We start from the raw sequence: 20,188 nt of genomic DNA on the forward strand, positions 1-20,188 counted from the left end.
TGCAGGAATGGTCACACAGCCAGTCACACCACAAAGAGGTCTGAGCGCAAACCAGCACCCAGATTCACAGAGGCCAACCAGGAGCATCTGCGAGACGCCATGGAGGAGAGGCGTGAGGGAATCTTCCCCGACCAGGGCCCTCACCCAAAGGATGCATCCACCATGGCGTTGTGGAAGGAGATGGCAGAAGCGGTGAATGCCAGAAGCCTGATGCCACCTGTGGCCAGCAGTGTCGGAAAAACATGTACGATTTTCTTCAAGCAGCAAGAGTGGGTGAGCATCCCAATTGGAACCTGCATTTGCTTGGCATGGAGTAGACACCTGAAGGGCATTCAACAAGTTAGTACTCCCCCAGGAACAGAATCTAACCCCTTCCCCTCACCCCTCAATGAGCACCTTCAGCAGTGATCTCTTCCTCCGAAACTGCCAGCACAACGCCCGAGACACATTACATATCATGCACTGCAATATATTAGTCCTCGCCGTACACCTTATGTTCCCACAGGAGAAGAACATTCACAACTTAGGTGAGATGACAGACTGGTGATGGTGTACCTGACCTGCAACAGCTCACCAGCATTGAAGAGTGTGCCATGGAGCTGGCAGGGGGGTGATGGGCATCCTGAATGGTCACCAACAACCAGGTCCAGCATGCAAGTCAGCAGAAGCGCACCCTCAACCTAGATCCTCCTTGAAGTAAGTGTGACGCTGCATAGATTGTTTTACTTCTCTTCCTCTAATGTGTGTTCTTTATTACAGAGGAACCCGGCACTTCGGGTGTTAGCGCTACCCCTGCTGCTCTAGAACAAACTGCCCACGACCCCCTGATGACACCTCGGAGGGAGACAGTGAGGAATCCTCTGAGAGCAGCACCACTGGTATAGAGTCAGAGGTTTACAGCATGGAATCAGGCTCTTCACCCCAAGCTGTCCATGCTGCCCTTCTTTTAACCCCTAAGCTAATCCCAATTGCCCACATTTGGCCCATATCCCTCTATACCCATCTTACCCATGTAACTAACTAAACGTCTTTTAAAAGACAAAATTGTACCCACCTCTACTACTACCTCTGGCATCTTGTTCCAGACACTCACCACCCTCTGTGTGAAACAACTGTTCCTCTGGACCCTTTTGTGTCTCTTCCCTCTCGTCTTAAACCTATGCCCTCTAGTTTTAGACTCCCCTACCTTTGGGAAAAGATATTGACTATCTGGCTGATCTGTGCCCCTCATTATTTTATAGACCTCTATAAGATCACCCCTCAGCCTCCTACGCTCCAGAGAAAAAAGTCCCAGTCTATCCAGCCTCTCCTTATAACTCAATCCATCAAGTCCCAGTAGCATCCTAATAAATCTTCTCTGCACTCTTTCTAGTTCAATAATATCCTTTCTAATAGGGTGACCAAAGTACAAAGTATTCCAAGTGTGACCTTACCAATGTTTTGTACAACTTCAACAAGATGTCCCAACTCCTGTATTCATTGTTCTGACCAATGAAACCAAGCATGCTAAATGCCTTCTTCATGACCACATATACCACACAACCCACCACACAGAGACTATCACCACGGGGAATACCTTTAGTGTGGAGGCTTCTGGGTCACGAACTGGTGAGCACATCACAGACACTGATGCACATCAGGTGGGGGTGGGCAAATCCGAGGGCTCTGCCAGAGGCCAGGATTCAGCTGTCCCCAAGCCAGATGCCGGGCCTCAGGGTGGGTTCCTCCCAAGGCTGGTGACGATGCATCAGCAAACCAGGGAGTTGAAGGGCTGTCAGCAACCATGCTCGCCGTGGGGAAGTGTGTTCCCAGCATCCAGGAAGCACAGCATTCGAAGGCCATGGGTGCCGGGGGCACGTGGGTGACACTGCTGGCCACGGCTGGGACTCTTGCTGGCATTCTGGACAGCCTTGACAACACAGCCCAGGCCTAGGTGGCTACTGCTGAGAGGCTCCAGAGCATGGCTCGCTCACAGAATAATGTAACGGAGGGGCTCCAGAGGTTGGCCCAGTCTGACAGGGCCAAGGTGCCTAGGTGCTTTGCACTGTATGGCAATAAAAATAAATAAATTGAGGTATGCAAAGGCATTGATTAAATATCTACAAGTATGAATCTTTAAATAGTTACAGCCACATTTCCAATGCTTTTCTTGAAATACAAATACCCACGTCTTTGAAAACCATGAAAGACGATAAATGATGGAAGCGATGCAAAGTAAATGGGAATGATAGTGGGACAAGTAAACAAAAGGAGGATGGGTCAAGAAGAGATGTGAATGGAAAAGCAGAATCATACCAATAGCTGCTGTCTGAAAAAATAGAAGCAATGAAAATGATTTGAAATTATTGAATTCAACATTGAGTTTGGAGGTTGCAAAGTGTCTGATCAAAAGATACCATTCCTCCAGCTCCTACTGAGTTTTATTAGGCAGTGGGTAGTAGGCTGAGGACTGAGAGCTGAGTGTGGGAGTGGGGCAGAGAACTAAATTGACAAGCGACTGGGGCAGCACAGTGACGCAGAGGTTAGCACTGCTACCTCACAGCACCAGGACCCAGCTTCAATTCTGGCCTCAGGTGACGGTCTGTTTGGAATTTGCACATTCTCCGTGTGTCTGTCTGGGTTTCTTCTGGGTGCTCCAGTTTCCTCCCACAGTCCAAAGGTGTGCGGGTTAGGTAGATTAGACATTTACAGGGTAAATATGTGGGGTTATGGGGATGGGTGGAATTGTTGTCAGTGCAGACTTGATGGGCCAAATGGCCTCCTTCTGCACTGTAGGGATTCTATGATTCTAAACTCAGGATCAAACTAGTGGATGGAAAGAAGGCATTTTGAAAAGTAACCAATCTGTGTTTGGTCTCGTCAAGTTGAAAGAAGTATAAGTAAATTTATCTGACAGGGAAGAAGTGTTTAGGGCCATGGATGATGAAAGAGAGGAGGTACAAAGGCTGACATTTTTTCTCTTGTACTTGCACACAAAATACCCGTGGAAGGGGAGGACATTGTAGGGGGTAGTTGAGGAGTGAATTGGGTATCACTGAGGGAGTGGTCCCTTTGGTATGCTGAAGGAACAGGGAGGAGAAATAGCAGAGGACGATCCATTGAATGTAGAGGATGTTGGGTCAGAACCTAATGACAAGGGGAACCTTAACATGGAGGGAAAAGGTTGAGAGCAGAACTGTTGGAAATGCAACAGATACACTCGACAACCCTGTTGTCAATCATAGTGGAAGGAAATCCTTGGTTCAGGAAAAATGAAGACATCTTGTACAGTGAAGTCAATTTGCAGGGACTTCAGCAGATCTTCATTTCACCTCTAAAGTTAATGTTGAACAGATTTTTATCTGTCTTTGCAGGCATAGGACCACTGACCATCTTCATCTGCACCTGCACATCCCCCTGAAACTCCTCCACATCAGTAATGTTCCTATTTTTGCTCCGATTCTTCTTGATATTTAAGGGTGCAATGTAGATGGTGATAAGAATGGGGTCCTTACAAGAAGTGAGGTATGAAGAAGTATGATCAAGATATTTGTCTGAATTGATGACCTTACAGAGATAACGACCAACAACCTGTTCTCAGAAATGGAGGTGAAGAAGTTGAGGAAGGGAAGAGTTGGAGATGGTCCATATTATGGCAAAGGAAGGATGAAAATTGGAAGGAAAACTGGTCAAAAGGGCACGGATAAAGCCATCAACGTATCAGAAAAAGAGATAGGAGATGGTCTCTAGTAGGCCAGGAACACAGAATGCTCCCTACATTCCTGGAGAAGGTAGGCAAGGTTAGAAAGCACACGGGATCTCATTACAATGGAGTCAAAGGAGAAGTTATACTTCATCCTGTAAAATCTACCTTAAAGATCTGTTGGGCCCCTTCTTCCATACGTGGCCAGACCTGGTACCTGAATCTCCAGAGTGTGTTAAATTTCACAATCGCATTGATACGTTGTACAGCCTCTGGATGGTGAAATTCAGACATTACCATATCTGACACAGCATCAGGAACTTTAACAGCGCATAACAGAAACATGGCCGCTGGAGGAAGAATGAAGAAATATTTTACATTTACAAAAGCTCCTTTCACATCATCAGCACAGCCCAAAGCGCAAATAACGAAATACTTCTTGAAACGCAATTACCGTGGTAAAGAACAGAACGTGGCAGACAATTTATGCACAGCAAGATCCCACAATGACTAATGAGATCAATGATTTTATCATCTGCGGGATACACGTTGGCCAGAATACCAGAGAGATTGCTGCTCTTCAGAATAATACCTCGGGATTTTTTACATGTGACTCAGGAGGTAGACAATGACTCACTTTAAAGTCTTATCTGAAAGACAAACCTCTCGCAGTGTAATCCTCCCTCAGTACTGCACCAAAGTAGCAGCCGATATTGTGTGCTCATGTTTTCGGAATGGGACGTGGACACGATTTTCTGATAGGGGCCAATTTACAATAAAACACACCAGGCCAAGGCAGAGACCCTCCAAACGACAGGGGCCCCCCCCAAAATGATGAGCCAGTCTCTCACAGCCAGTCAAAGACGTAACTACTCTGAAATCCCTTCCAGAATTTACATGTCAATCACTCTGCTGAGCCAATCGCAGAGGTGAAGGTAGTTCTTTTTCTAACACAATCACCAGTCGGGACTGCATTACCAATGTGGTTTATGGTGCTGTGGACCCATGCAGTGAGCAATCAGGGAGAGACCCAGCCTGCGATGCCTCACTGGAATTCTATTTCTGCCGCATTCAACAGTGCAGCAGCCACGTTTGGGAGCTCACATCAGAGAAAGTAGCTGTCACATGGGCAGGCTGGAGTTGTAAGTGGACACGTATAAATCCCAGCCCTGGGTGGTTGAAACCAGGATCGCAGCCATTTAACCTCCCCCTACTCCAACACTCCTCATGACCTACACCCTCCCTCTCCTTCATACCCTCATCCTTCACCTCCATTTCCCCCTCCTTCAGCCCATCTCTCACATCCAATCATCCTTCACCCCCAAGCCCTCTCCAACATACTCCCATCCCCCTCCCTCATCCCCATTCTCCCTTCCTCAGCTTCCATCCCCGAGTAGGAAAAGACTGATTGTGTGGGAGTGAGTGTGCGGGAGACCAGTTTATATCCGGTCTGCTTCAGGAGTGAGCTGACCCTGACAGCAATCTCCACTCAGAGAGGTGCCCACTGCATTGTGATACATTTGGCTACTGTAGATATTCAAGACACATTCGCCATCAGAGTAGGGGGCAGCATACAGGAGGGTAACCACCAGCTGACTGGGAGACAGAAGCACATTCTGCAAATCAATCCCCCGCCCTAACACTAAAGCGAAACCAAATGAATCCACTTTAAGCCAGCATTCCCTCAGAAGGAACAATGTATTCTGCTTTTCAATTAATCTCATTTCTTCCTTTGTGTTACTCTCGCAGGAGCAAATGAAGACAATGGCCTCTATTATAGAATCTGAGCTGTGACCTCCTTAAGCTTCCCAACCTGATAAATATTTTATAAAAGTCTAGGCTGGAATTCTCTGATTTTGCCTGGGATTCTCTCGTCCTGCGGCAATGAATGGAGTTTTGGCTGAGCGCCAAGGTCTCCATTCTTGTTGCCAGTGATAATTGGGTGTACAAGATTGGAAAATTCCTACCCAAGACTTTGGTCATGTCAAGCCAAATTCTCTCAAAATATTGAGGTTTCTTTAGAAGCGAGAAGTTTTATCAATCGTTTAATTTATCCCATTTTTAGCATACGCAATTAGCAATGTATATCATGAAACGATGGTAATTAGGGTGCACTACTTTTTTCAACAGATAGTATAGCAGGAAAAAAAGACACTGGAAAATCTCAGCAGGTCTGGCAGCACCTGTAAAAAAAAGAGCTGATGTTTCAAGTCCAGATGACCCTTTGTCAAAGTTAAAAGGCAGAGAAAGTGGGAGCTATTTATACTGCAGGGAGAGGGAATGAAAGCTGAGTCATAGCCATAGAAACCAGGGGAAAGACTGCTAATAGCTGCCCACAGAGAGAATAAAGGGAGTGAATGGCCAAATGGAAGAGAAGCTGTAAGCTGTGACAGATGGAGATGTTGGGGGAGGAGGGGTAATGGGACACAGTTGAATGTAGAAAAGGGGAAGTTGGAGGGGAGAAAAGGTAAGTGGAATGAAGTAGGAGGAAGAAAGAGTGCGGGGGGGGAGGGGGAGAGGGGTCACCAAAATAGTAACCAATGTGCTGGAAAAGCAGTTGTGGGAGGCACCTGGGTAGGCCTGGAACAAGGAATGTTCCACATACCCCATAAAAAGACAAGTGTAACTAGGACTCACGCAGGTACCCATTGCTACTCCTTTGATATGGAGAAAGTGGGATGAGGTAAAGGAGAAGGTGTTGAGAGAGAGAACGAGTTCAGCCAGGTGGGGGAGAGTGGTGGTGGTGGATGGGAATCGTTCAGGCCTCTTTTCAAGAAAGAAGCAAAGAGCTCTCAGGCCGTCCTGGTGTGGGATGGTGGTGTAGAGAGATTGCACATCCATGGTGAATAAGAGGCAGTTGGGGCCTGTGAACTGGATGCTGTCGATGTGACACAGATTACTTATTCCGTGTAGCAGGGGGGTGCAGGGAAGAATTTCTCCCTTACTCAACATGTCAGGAAGGAATATATTTAATCAGTAGCAGTACTCCTGAGGTGATACCATTTTGCATGTGGGAACTGTAGGGTTTCACAGCACAGATGGAAGTTATTTGGTCCATCATTGTGACTGTACAGCTCTCAGAAAGAACTGTCTACATCATCCTATTTCCCATATTTCTCTATTTTCTGAAATTTCAGATATGAAACGTATAATGGAGTCCATTCCTGTCACTGTTTCTGGTGGGAACATTCCACGTGCTAACAACCCCAATTCATATCAATAGATAGTGTATTATCATATTTTATTTAGTGAAAAAGCAGTGTCACAGGTAGACAGGGTGCTGAAGAAGGCATTGAATATGGAGGTTGGGGCATTATGTTATAATTGGTTAAATTGTTGGTGAAACTACACTTGAAACATTATGTACAGTTTAGGCCACCCTGTTAAAAGAAAGACATTGATAAACTGGGAAGAATGCAAAGAAGACTTAAGAGGATGTTGCCAGGACTAGTGGGCCTGGTTAGAGGGAGATGTTGGCCAGGCTAAGACTTTATTCCTTGAAACATAGGAGAATGAGGAGGGACCTTATTGAGGTGTATAAAATCATGAGGGGCATAGACAGGATGAATGCACATAGTCTTTTTTCCAGGGAAGAGTAATTGAAAACCAGAGGGCTTGATTTAAGGTGAGAGGGGAAAGATTTAAAAGGGATCCGAGGGACAACTTCTTCACGCAGGGTTTGGTGTGTATATGGAATGAGCTGCCAGAGAAAATAGTTAAGTCACATACAATGACAAAATTTAAAAAGCATTTGGATAAGTACATGGATGGGAAAGGATTAGAGGGATATGGGCCAGACATGGGCAATTGGGACTAGCTGGGAGGGCACCATGGTTGGTGTAGACTGGTTGAACCAAAGACCCATTTCCATGCTGTATTGCTCTTTAATTTTATGACTCTACTGCTGTGGTCAACTTGTTCTACCTGCTGCAAGATTATATATTTTCAGGTATAAAGAAAGGTTGCAAAATTGGAGATTGAGGTGCGCTGGTTGACGCAAATAAGTTATAGAGAAGAAATATAAAGTTGTTTACGTAAATACTCAGAAAGTAACCTGAAAAATATTTTTTTCATGAAGTATAAAAATTGGCAAGATTGCACACATTGATATCAGGTACAATCTAATTTAACTAAAGGCATAACTGAGTTCCAAAATCGCATTGGGAAAAAACTCATCGGGTGGCATCCCCACCCTAAAAGTTCTGTTATAGGATATGTTTGAAATGTAAATATGTCTGTAGCAATAGTCTTCTCAATCAAATGAAATATGTTAATATAATGACTATTAAGATAAACGTAAGTATATATGATTTGCATTCACTTTCACAGTTGATACAACCTTCTGGACTCAACATTGAGTTCAATAAATTTAGATTTTAACTTGCCCTCCACCTTGATATGCTCTTTGTTTATTTTGTTTTCCTTGGTTTACATAACATAAGAAATAGGAGCAGGAGTAGGCCATCCAGCCCTTCGAGCCTGCCCCGCCATTCAATAAGATCATGGCTGATCTGTCGTGGCTCAGTTCCACTTTCCCGCCCTCTCCCCATAACCCTTAATCCCCTCTCTTATCAAAAACCCATCAACCCGCGTCTTAAAAATATTTAGCGAGGCAGCCTCCACCACCTCAACGGGCAGAGAATTCCAGAGATTCACCACCCTTTGAGTGAAGAAGTTCCTCCTCAACTCCGTTCTAAACTGCCCCCCCTTTATCTTGAGGCTGTGCCCCCTAGTCCTACTGTCCTTTCTGAGCGGGAAGAGTCTCTCCACCTCTATCCTGCTCAGAAAGGATTGTCCCAATACAAACCCCCCCTGCTTTCCGATGGGACTATCTGTTCCTTGGTTTTCAGTTTTGTTTTCACAGAGCACTGATCTTTAATCTCCTATTCGTACCTTCTGTTCTCTTTACCTTATTCCACTATTGGGGACCTACCTCCCCTCTCACCTGATGAAGCAGCGGCACTCCGAAACTCGTGATTCCAAATAAACTTGTTGGACTTTAACCTGGTGTTGTGAGATTTCTTACTATGCCACTATTAGCACTTTTTCAGTCTTTAATGCCACCATTACACCCCTTTGTCCTGTGTCCATGAAATCTTTGTCAATCGCTCCTGAGCGCTGATTTATCCCTGACCTTCTAGTCTGCCTCACTGTCTCTAATCTCCTCTCAAATTATATAACCATTAAAGTTCTATCCTCCTCGGTTCTGTGAAAGAGTTAGAGAGACTCAAAACATTAACTCTGTTTCTCTCCCCACAGATGCTACCAGACTTGCTGAGTTTGTCTAGCATTTTCTGTTTTTGTGATAGTTTTACTGATGTTTGGGGATTTAAATGGTTAGTACATGGGGAAACAACATCGCAGGATATTGAGAAATTAATTAATCGGCCAACACAATTTCTTCAAGCTCCTGTGACTCAAAATCTTTCATTACACCACAGGGGGTGGTGGTGGGCGAGGAGGGAGTGCGTGAAATGGGAAGTCAGGGCAGTGGGGTAGAGAAAGTATGTGTGAGGGTGGGGAAGAAGAGTGAGTGTGCGCGAGGGGTGGCCTTCAGATCCCGGAGATGGGGGTTTGCAAATGAAACTCTGGACCCAGCACCATTAAACTCTAAATGCCTTTGGTCAGAGAGGTGTAAATAATCAAATGCTGACACCTTACTTAACTTATAAATAATTATTTCAATTCCATTCCTTCCAAAGGAAGGTCTTTGGCTCATTGTCTGCTGGATACTTCATCCTGAGTTATCTTTCCTTTTTGTCAGTGGCGGTTTGCCAAGCTGGAATAGAAATTATTCTGAACCGCCTGTTAGCCATGTAGCCAACTGAGCTACCCATATCCCTCCAAATAATTGCTTAAACATAAGCAAAAGAAGTAAATAAGTGCATGAGAGCTTGTTCACATGAGAAAATAGTCTTATGTCTGCGAAGACCATCAGTAAAATTTAATATAAGCACTGAAGTCTTTTCCTGTTGGTCAAATTAGGCTCTCAATTAATAATCTCATGCCAATTTTAGTATGTCCAGTTCTGATTTCAAGTTAAGGATATGGTGCAATAATGATATTTAGGTTTTGCATGTATTTTGGAAGCTTTATCAATAAGGTTTAAGGTTTACGAAATATACGTTTCAGTAATACATTGACAACATTCACTCATTGGGTCCAGCAGTCAAAAATGTTGCATTTGGAGTTTTATTTTTCTGAAGTGTGGTTTATCAACTGTAGCAGAAATTGATGCCGTTTTATTCGGTCTCTAAACTATCCACCAGATGGTGCACAAAACAACAATGTGGTTTTCTCTCCCCTTTTAGGAGCACTTGATGCCTTTACAGAAACAAAAATCATGCTATCCAAATCACTAATTCTGTTCTTTTTCACACAAAGCTTATCACACTCACCTTAATCTGCAATAGTCTACTTATTCCATCAACTATTTAATTTATCTTAAATTTATTCGATTTTTCTCCAATTCCAAATTCTAACCACCTTCTGTGTAAACAGTCTTTTTCTAAGCTTTTATTTTTTTTCTGATCATTGTTACCTTTTGCTATTGTTATTGCCTCATTTAACAAGCACAATAGTTTTCTATATTTGCTTATCTTTTATAACCTTGAAGTCAATGTCCGGGGGGTACAATAACAGCGCCAACCAAAGAAGGCCTTTAAGTGGCCTTTAGTTAGTCACTTAAGGCCTTCCTTTGGCCCAAGGATAACCAGGCCCATCAACACCGTCCCTCACATTCCCCCACGATAAAATACTGGTGGAGGTGCATAAGCGACAGGTAAGGCCATGCCCACCCGCCCACCCGCCCCCCCCCCCCCCCCACACACACACACACACACACCCCACCCCTGCCATCATGGTTCATCATTTATATAAATGGGGGGCTTATTAAGTTTGTGGATGATACAAACTTAAGGCTCTGGACGAGAGGTGGGGGGGACGGGGGTGATGAGAGGAAGAAGATTTTAAAACAATGAATGGTAATGACCTGGAAAAATGGATAAACTGATGATTTCAAAAGGAAATTGAATTGTGCCCTTGAGGGAAGTAAACTGTGGTAATAGAGCAGGAGAATGGAACTGACCGGATTGTTCTCCAAGCACCCTTTGTGTACCTGATGGGTCAAATGGCTTCCTTCTGTGTCATAAATGACCCTATGCCTATAGCTTAATCACCAGCCAAAGATTAGGTTCTTTAAACTAATGGAATACAGCTGCCCGAGAACTTTAAACATGTGCAGGAATAGTACAGTATCACGTCACACTTAAATCTATATTACCAGCGGCTGCAGCCATGTGCTCATCCACACTGAGGAGGAGCTCCCAAGCTGCAGGCTGTATGTCACCGTACATATCTTCAGTCAGTATAGGCGCAGCTTTGATCAACAAAGACAATGGGGCAGGAGAAAGGCTCATCACCTACAAAAAGGGAAGAAAGATATCAAATGAAATTGTAAACAGTGCCGCGTTGCAGCAGCTATGGAGGTCATTCTAACTAGAAGATGTATGTTTGGGGTCAAGTGGGATGTTAAAATTTATAAAAATCTCAAACCCAGCTTCAACGGAGGAAGAATGTGGGTGTGAGGATGGAGACTGACCCATTAAATACTACACTCCCTCCCCAACAACACTGTGGGTGTATCTACACTGCAGAGGTTGCGGTTGTTTAAGAAGGTAGCTTATTATCACCTTTGCAAGGGAAACTAGGGATGGGCAATACATGGGTGGCCTCATCAACAATGCCCACACGCTGTAAATGAACAAGCAAATAAAACAACACCCTGGAACATTTTGCCTCATTAATTTGCCTCATTAATTCAAACCGTTGTTAATTTAATAGCGTGAACTGCCAGTTGACTATCACCAAATTTTGTACGACAAGTCAGCAGTGGGAAATAGTCCTGGGTTCAATAAAGGCTGATATCAACCCACTGAAGCCCCACACTTACTTCCATTGTAATTTCAGGTAACAAATGCAAATAAGACAGCTTTAGCTTGGGACTTTGTAGATCCCAGTTTCCATCATTTCCACCTCATTCATTCATTCACATTCTCCCTGCCGTAAAATGAGAAACAGAGCTCTCCTGGTGTCATGGTAAAGACACATGAAACTTAAGGCCAAAACTGAATCTTTACAGATGCAGTACAAAACTTATCGTTCAGTCATCTTATTGTTTTTATTTTGTATTGTTATTGTTAGTTTCTTCATCCATCACCATTCATACATTTGGCAGAGGCTTTGTCTCTCCTAGTTTTAGACAAAGTACAATGTTTCTTTCATTGGCACTTCTCTGTATGTGCTTCCTGGAGGAACAGGATGAAGGGCAATACAAAAGCAAGTGAGGCTGCATCAGATATGTAAGATATTCACCCACTGGGTTCTGCACCTGATACCCTAGGCAGAGGTGGAAATTAAAGAGCAGTTTTTACAGAAGTGTCATTATCTAAAGGAAGATATAACAGACATATTGTATGTAGATACAAAGCTCATGTAAAGTATCAGCCTCTGGTGGCTTCCAAGGTCACCACTGGTATTAATTTCTATGCTGAAGTCATTTCAAGTTGTGACCGCAGATATCAATAAAATTTTACATAAGTTCACAAAGACTTAGATGCTATGTTCACTAGTATCTTGTTCTGCTTCCACATGGACAATTAGGAGCAACATGAAAGGATGCATGATGTTAGAGTGGCAGCATTCCCTACAATTGAAGATTACATTATTGCACTTTCATAGCCAGACTGCTTTGTCTCAATGTCTATACCTGTATTACAAGAAAGATTCTGCTCTCGATATGCCACTAACTTGAAACCAGCAGCTCATTATAAGTAAGAATTTATATCTATAATCCTTCAATTCTAATTGACATCCTGCAGCATTTCAGAGCCTATTGATTACTTGTTAAGCACAGAAACAATAATGAAATTAATTACATACATTTAAAAAGAATTGTCAACAGAGTAACAGATAATTTGTCACAACAATTCCTTGTCTCAGAGATAAAAAGCCGTCTCTTCATTGACACATCGAAAACGGCATTAACCATCCACTTTGTCATTCCTATGTTTCTTTTCTGCGCATCAAATGAAACTGTTCCGCTCATGCCAACTTTCAAGCATAGGAATTTTATTGTGAGCAGCAAAAAGGAATCTTGGGGGCTTCCAATGACCTTCACGTCATCTGTGACCTCTTACTTATAACCTTCTGCTTCTCCTAGGTACTGTCTGGGTGTCAGACATTTGTGAGCTAAATGGCTGCTGTATTTATTAGGACTACAGTTGCCTATATTGCACACTAGCTAAGTCCCAAGATCGAGCATGGTGTTCTTGTGCTGCTCATGGGCAGCTTACCCTTATATCTTTTCAGCCAGATTGTTTACACTTTAGGACGTTAGCTGGCGAGGCCAGTGATGTAGGAGTTTGAAAGGCAGCAGTATTACACAGGCTGTTTGCTGCCATGCCAATAACACTGGTCACTTTCTCTGCGTTGCCAGCAATCCACTCGAGAATGGATGTAACAGTAAGAATGAAATAAGGTTAGTATGATGTATGATGCTTTCAGCAACCTTCTCTTATTGGGCGCTTAAGTCTTCTGATATTATTCCTAAAAGTCAATAGCCAATCTCTTCACATCATCCAATGAGATCCTCGAAGGACCATTCATACGTTCGGTCAGATATCTGAATGACACACAGCATGAGGATGCAGAATCTCGTCCATTTGAACATAGGCTCTCAGAAGTTTCACAAGTCTGACTATAGTGGCTATCTTGGATTTGAAATTGACCTGAGAGTTATGACAATATCACACTTAACAAACATGTCAGGTACTACATGTGAGAATTTTTAATTAAAACACATTCCTGCAAAGATGAAGGATAAGCATGGCAAGTTTCAGGAATCCTGGATAATAACAGATATTGTAAGCACAGTCAAAGAGAAAAAGGAAGAATTTATCAAGGTTAGGAGGCTGGGAACACATGAAGCAAGTGTGGAGTACAAGGAAAGTAGAAAAAAACATAAGCAAGGAGCAAGGAGGGCTAAAAGGCATCATGAAAAGTCATTGGCTAGCAGGATTAAGGAAAATCCTAAGGCTTTTCATATAATGAGCAAGAGGATAGCCAGTGAGAGGCTGGGCCTACTCAAGGACAGGGGAGGGAATCTACGCGTGGAGCCAGAGGAAATGGGCGAGGTATTAAATGAATACTTTGCGTAAGTATTCAACAAAGAGAAGGACTTGGCAGACGATGAGTCTGGGGAAGGGTGTGACGATAGCTTGGGTCATGTCAAGGTCAAAAAGGAGGAGATATTGGCGTTCTTGAGACAAGTCCCCAGGGCCTGATGGGAATATATTCCAGAGTACTGAGAAAGATGATGCTTGGGCCATTGAACTAAGGGAAATGATTGCTAGAACAAGAGTAGTGAGGTTGCACTAAATCAAGGAGATGGTCCTGAACTGGGGCTGCTCTGGAGGTAGGAAGCTGTAGAGTTGGAGGAGGGAAGAGAAATAGGGAGGAGTGAATCTGGACCATGGAGAGTATTAAACATAAGTGAAAATTATAAATTTGCTGCACTAGAACAGTACAATGCGTTGTCACTGGTATTTTTTTTGGGTGGGAAAAATTGACTAATCTTTGTACCTTGAATGAGTAATCGTTAATAAATGAGAATGAAAGCATGTGTGCATCAGATTTTGGCCCCAGAGTAAACACAAAAAGTAGCAAATAACTTTGTAATTATACCTGAGTCCTAATGTATTTCAACATTCCAGAATCCTTTTTCCCTTCCAAACTTGTAACAGATATTCTTTTTTTCAACGAAGGTGTGCGTAGGCATGACTTTTCAGAACACTGGAAAGGAAAACTAATCAATAAACATTTAAATACACTTGAAAATTAAGCATTTAAGCTGCTAGCCCAGAACATCTGTCTTTGGTATTGCTCAAGCATGAATGACATTTGTTAATAATCTATTAACGAACTGATTTTCCACCAGCTAGTACAAAAACAGCAAAACTTAGTTGTGCTTCAAAATAGAAAGGGGGACTAGTGTGCATTTGTTGTACAACTATACCCTTCAGCTTAAATTTGGTCCACTTTCTCATTCTTATCCAAGTCTGGATTTCCAAGTAGCAGCATCAGGGAGGCCATGCGTTTCCTGAATCTCATGGTTGAGGAAGTGGCCAACTCAGGCACAGTGGAAGTCCAGGATAGAAGCTGATTGAGTATCCAGAAGAGTTGAAAGAGGCAGCAAGTGCATGAGTATTTCAGGTATATGTCACTTATTACTGGAGGCTGCTGGGAATGACAATATCTTGAAGGCACGCAGTCCAGACCATGACACCAGTGGGAAAGGGACTGCACAGGAGGGAAAGGCAAAGTCATTTTAGGAAGTTCCATAGGAGGATAGACCAGCAATTCGTTATCTGTCATCGTGAGCCTCACTTGGTGCGTTGCCTCCCTGGTACTAGGGTAAAGGACATCATGGAGATGGTGCAGGCGGATGGAACTGAGCCAGAGGTTGTTGTACACTTCCACACCAATGACATAGAGAGAGTACTGATATCTTATAGTCAAACTTTCAAAGATGAGAAAGAGTTAAAAATAGGACCTCAAAGGTATTAACATCTAGATTAATCCCAATGCAATCAGCTAGCAAAGATCAAATGGGACAACATGGAGGATGAAGGTGTGGTTTGAGACATGGTGCAGAAGGGAGGGCTTCAGGTTCTTGGGACATTGTGACCAATTGTAGGGTAAATGATACATGTTCAGAAGGGATATGTTGCACCTCAGAGGAAATGGGACCAATCATATAGGAGAGTGTTGGATTAAAGGGTAATGAATGGGAGGATTAATTAGAAATGGAAGAAAGCAAGGAACAATCTAAAGTAGAATTTCTAAATTTGAAGAGCATTAGCTTCAATAGAATAGGAAGGGATGTTGCCTGGGATTGACAGGAGAAATGGTAACCTAACAATGGGTGTCTTTTATGGAGGAAGTGTTTCAGTATCGGCATATTCCAACAAAGGTGAAAGGTAGGAGAAGCAAGTCCAGGACTCCCAGGATGACAGCGGTGATAGGGAACATGATAAAACAAAAGAAAGAGCAGTATGGCATGTGAATTCTTCAAGCAAGAACTGGGCCAAATAGAATGTTGAGCGAGGGAGTGAGGACAATAAAACTGGTAAATAGAGAATATGAAAGAATTGCAGTTAACATAAAAGTGGTCCAAAAATCTGACTCGCCACTTACGATTTATATGTTGATAGAAGAGGTGAAGTGGACCTAATTATGGACAAAGAGGGTGAAATATATGCTTAGATATGCTGGGCAAGGCCATAATAATTAATGAGTGTCGTGTATTGGTGCTTACTAAGGAAGAGGATGCTGACATAATATTGTTAGAAAGGGAAATGGTGGAAAGAAAGGTCCATTGATTGGCAGAATGTACCGTAAGGATTAGCTACATTTAGAATGGATTAGTCACCTGATTCAAGTGGCTTGCATACTAAATTGCAAACTTAGTGAAGATAGCAGAAAGATTTTTCCATAATCTTCCCATATTCCCTAGGTCAGGGGGAAGTGCCAGAGCTTTAGAGAGGAGAAAATATGACCCCTTTAGTCAAGAAAGAATGTAAGGGCATTCCGAGTAACTACGGGGGCTCAGTAGGTTATTATACATTGATGTAAGGTTTAATAAACAATAATCAGGAATAAAAAATTAAACAGGCATTTGGGTAAACTTGAGATAATTAAAAAGAATGTTTTAAATTCATTTAGGGGATGTAGGCATCGCTGACAAGGCCATCATTTATGCCACACAACACAATGGAGGGTGTCCACACTATAAAGACAGGATGTCATCTCCACAAAGACTGTGCCATGGTCACTCCTACTGAGATAATCATGGGGAGGTTGGCGAGGATGAGGTCAAGTATGTTTCATCCTCCTCTTGGTGGTGCTAGTGAGCCGCTCGTGGTGATTGAAGTCCCCCCTCTGAGAGTACATTCCGCACCCTCACCACCCTCAATGCTGCCTTCAAGTGGTGTTCAAAATGGAGGAGTATTGGTTCATCAGTGAATGGGATGATGGGAATGTGATAATCAGCCCATCTTCGACCTGATACCATGTGACTTCACTTGGTCCAGAGTTGATGGTGAGGGCTCCCAGGACAAATCCCTCCTGATGGTGTACCACTGCGTCAGTGGAACAGGACATGCCCAGAGACGGTGATCGTGATGTCTTGGACCATGTCAGGCTATTGCTTGACTAGTCTGTGAGAAAGCTTTCCCAGTTTTGGCACTAGCTCCCAGACGTTACGAAGAGGACTTTGGAGGTTGACAGGGCTGGGTTTGCTGTTGTTGGTGCCTAGGTTGATGCAGCGTGGTCTTTATAGCAGTTTGATATACTGACTGGTTTGCTAGGTCATTTCAGAGGGCATTTAAGAATCAACCGCATTGTGGTGTGTCTGGAATCTCAGTTGATGTTGTAACTGGATGGGGAGACCCTAGAAAGGAACCCTGGCTCTAAAAACAACACTTTTTTTTAAATAAAACTTGGAAGAAGAGACACAGAGAATTCCTAATTTGTTTTATCAACAAGAGCAAAACATTCATCAAACATGAAAAAATTGGATTATGATACAATGATCCTTAGTTACACACAGATTTTAGAATTACAAAGCACATCTTTATCTATAATTAGACTCATTAACAAAAAATCCATTTTAAGCACAGATGATGACTGTGGGCAAATACACTCCCCCACTCCATGCCTGTGGATTTCTCCTCAGAATTCAACCTCCGCCACCCCCCCACCCCCCCTAAATGATTGTCACTCGAGCGATTCAAAACTCCACTCCCAAAAACATGCCTTAAAATCTTCTCTCGTAATTCTACCTTCCTTTAGCAGTTTGCAATTCAAATTGACACTTTCGAAAAAAAAGCTTCTGCTCCACTTTTAAAAGCGAATCCAGTCCAGGACTTGAAACCACTCCTTTTAGGATTTCTTTGTCCTGACTGCTATGTAAACTGCTCTCAATTGCTTTAACTCTGAATTCCCAAACTGTATTAAAATTACATGAGACATTGATTTACCTCTCAAGGCTGTTGTTCTGCATCAAATCTGGTTACTGCAATTGTCTCTTTAACTCAGAACACCGTTTACTCTTTTTTGAATTCTGCTGAACAATACCTTTGGGCACTATTTTACCTTTTTTTTTCAAAGTGCTGGGCGGACTTGAAACTGGGAATTTCAGAACCGTTTTCTGGGCCTGTTTATAGACCCCCCCCATTTTTTTTCTGCGCATGCGCAGTTGGAGGCTCCAACCGGAGCACAGGGTTTCCCTGTGTGCAAAAATATCAGCGAGTCCAATTCCTGTTGCAAAAGCCTGTGGGCGGGACTTAATGCGCCCAAAACCCTGCACCTCCCATCGGAGTCTCCAACTGCACATGCGCAGAAAGAAAGAAGAATGCTGCTCCCCCACCACAACCCTCCCGGGCTGGACCACCTTTCTCCCCCCGCCCCCAGACACCCAGACTGATTGCGACCCCCTCCCAGCCACCAGTTGCAGGCAGACCGATCCTAACCCCCCTCCCCTCACCGACTGCAAGCAGAATGGCAGGGGGCTCTCCTTCCATCGCAGCCAGAGTGATCCCAACCCACCTCACCTCCATCCTAAACAGTCTACCCTGTATCCTCAGACTGTGACCCCTGGTTCTGGACACACCCACCATCGGGAATACCCTTCCTGCATCTACCCTGTCTAGTCCTGTTAGAATTTTATAAATCTCTCTGAGATTCCCCCCTCATTTGCCTGAACTCCAGCAAAAACAATCCTAACCTGGTCAATCCCTCCTCATACATCTATCCCTCCATCCCCGGAATCAGCCTGGTAAACCTCCGCTGCACTCCCTCGAGAGCAAGAACATCCTTCCTCAGAAAAGGAGTCCAAAACTGCAGACAATACTCTCGGTGTGGCCTCACCAAGGCCCCTGTATAATTGTGACAACACATCCCTGCTCCTATACTCGAAACCTCTCGCAATGAAGGCCAACATACCATTTGCTTTCTTTACCGCCTGCTGCACCTACACGCTTAACTTCAGTGACTGGTACACAAGGACAAAGATAAAGACAAATGGAAGACTTGTCCTTATCAATCGAGGCATGGATTACAAAAGCAGGGGAGTCATGTTGGAGCTGTATAGAACTTTGGTAAGGCCACAGCTAGAGTACTGTCTGCAGTACTGGTCACCACATTATAGAGAGGGTGTGATTGTACTGGAGGGGGTGCAGAGGGGATTCACCAGGATGCCGCCTGGGATGGAACATTTAAGTTACGATTGGAGGTTGGATAGGCTTGGGTTGTTTTTGTTGGAGCAGAGAAGACTGAGGGGTGACCCAGTTGAGGTGTACAAGATTATGAGGGGCATGGACAGAGTGGATAAGAATCAGCTGTCCCCCTTAGTTGCAGGGTCAGTCATGGGGGGACACAGGTTCAAGAGGAGGGGCAGGAGGGTTAGGGGGAGGTGAAGAAGAACCGTTTTACTCAGTGGGTGGTGACAATCTGGATTGTGCTGCTTGGGAGGGGGGGTAGAGGTGAGTTGCCTCGCATCCTTTACAAAATGTCTGGATGAAAACTTGGATTGTCATAACACTCAAAGCTACGGGCCAAGTCCTGGTAAGTGAGATTAGGTGGGAGGTCAGGTGTTTTTCGCTTGTCGGTGCAGCTTTCGATGGGTTGAAGAGTCTCTTCTGCACTGTATGACTCTATGATTCTATTCAACTGCATCAGGACATTGAAAGATTTACAGAAAATGGCAGATGGAATTTAATACAGAGACATGTGAGGTACTTCTTTGTCCGGGGGGGGGGGGGGGGTAGGGTGAGGCAATGTAGATTTAATGGCACAGTTCTGATGAACGTGCGGACACAGAGGATCTCGGGATTCCAATGCATAGAATGCATCAATCTTTGAAGACAGAAAGACAAATTGAATGTTAAGAAAACATGTGGATCGCAGTTTTCATTATAACAAATTCAGTTCTGGTCATGTGAGGGTCCTTGAGTGCACACAGAGCATATCTACTGGAATGGTTCCAGGGTTGAGGGATTTTAGCCACAAAGTTAGTTTGGGGAAGCCGAGGTTGTTCTCTTTGAAGCAAAGGAGATTGACGGGAGAGGTATACAAACTTATCACCTAGATTTTCAGAGTTGGACTACAGAATCATTTAAACATGGCAGGAGGGACCAAATGAAAGGTTTGAAAGATCATCAACCTGAAATTTTAACTCTGTTTCTCTCCCCAGATGCTGCCTGAGCTGTTCAGTGTTTCCAGTTTTTTTTTGTTTTTAAAACTGCATTTATTTAGTGCCTTTACTATAGAAAAATTTTCTGAGATGCTGCAAAACAAAAGGGAAAAAAGGAATACCCAGACAAAGGATGAGCTATTTGGAGATTGACCAAAACCTTGGTGAAAGATACAGGTTTAAGGGGGATCTTT

General features: G+C 43.6%; 1 protein-coding gene across 6 annotated transcripts in view; it reads right to left on the reverse strand.

Moving 5' to 3' along the window:
• Positions 1-20,188, reverse strand: part of unc80 (unc-80 homolog (C. elegans)) — a 262,012-nt gene that overhangs the window by 123,298 nt on the left and 118,526 nt on the right. For all 6 annotated transcript variants that reach the window (XM_080198381.1, XM_080198378.1, XM_080198379.1 and 3 more), the window contains 3 exons: positions 14,426-14,533; positions 10,965-11,103; positions 3,851-4,032 (listed from right to left, as the gene is read on the reverse strand). In XM_080198381.1, the coding sequence (XP_080054507.1) occupies positions 3,851-4,032; positions 10,965-11,103; positions 14,426-14,533 (429 nt within the window). The remainder of the gene's footprint in view (positions 1-3,850; positions 4,033-10,964; positions 11,104-14,425; positions 14,534-20,188) is intronic.

The sequence above is a fragment of the Carcharhinus amblyrhynchos genome, chromosome 11 (assembly GCF_965287045.1).
Source record: "Carcharhinus amblyrhynchos chromosome 11, sCarAmb.v2.hapA, whole genome shotgun sequence".
NCBI lineage: Eukaryota > Metazoa > Chordata > Chondrichthyes > Carcharhiniformes > Carcharhinidae > Carcharhinus > Carcharhinus amblyrhynchos.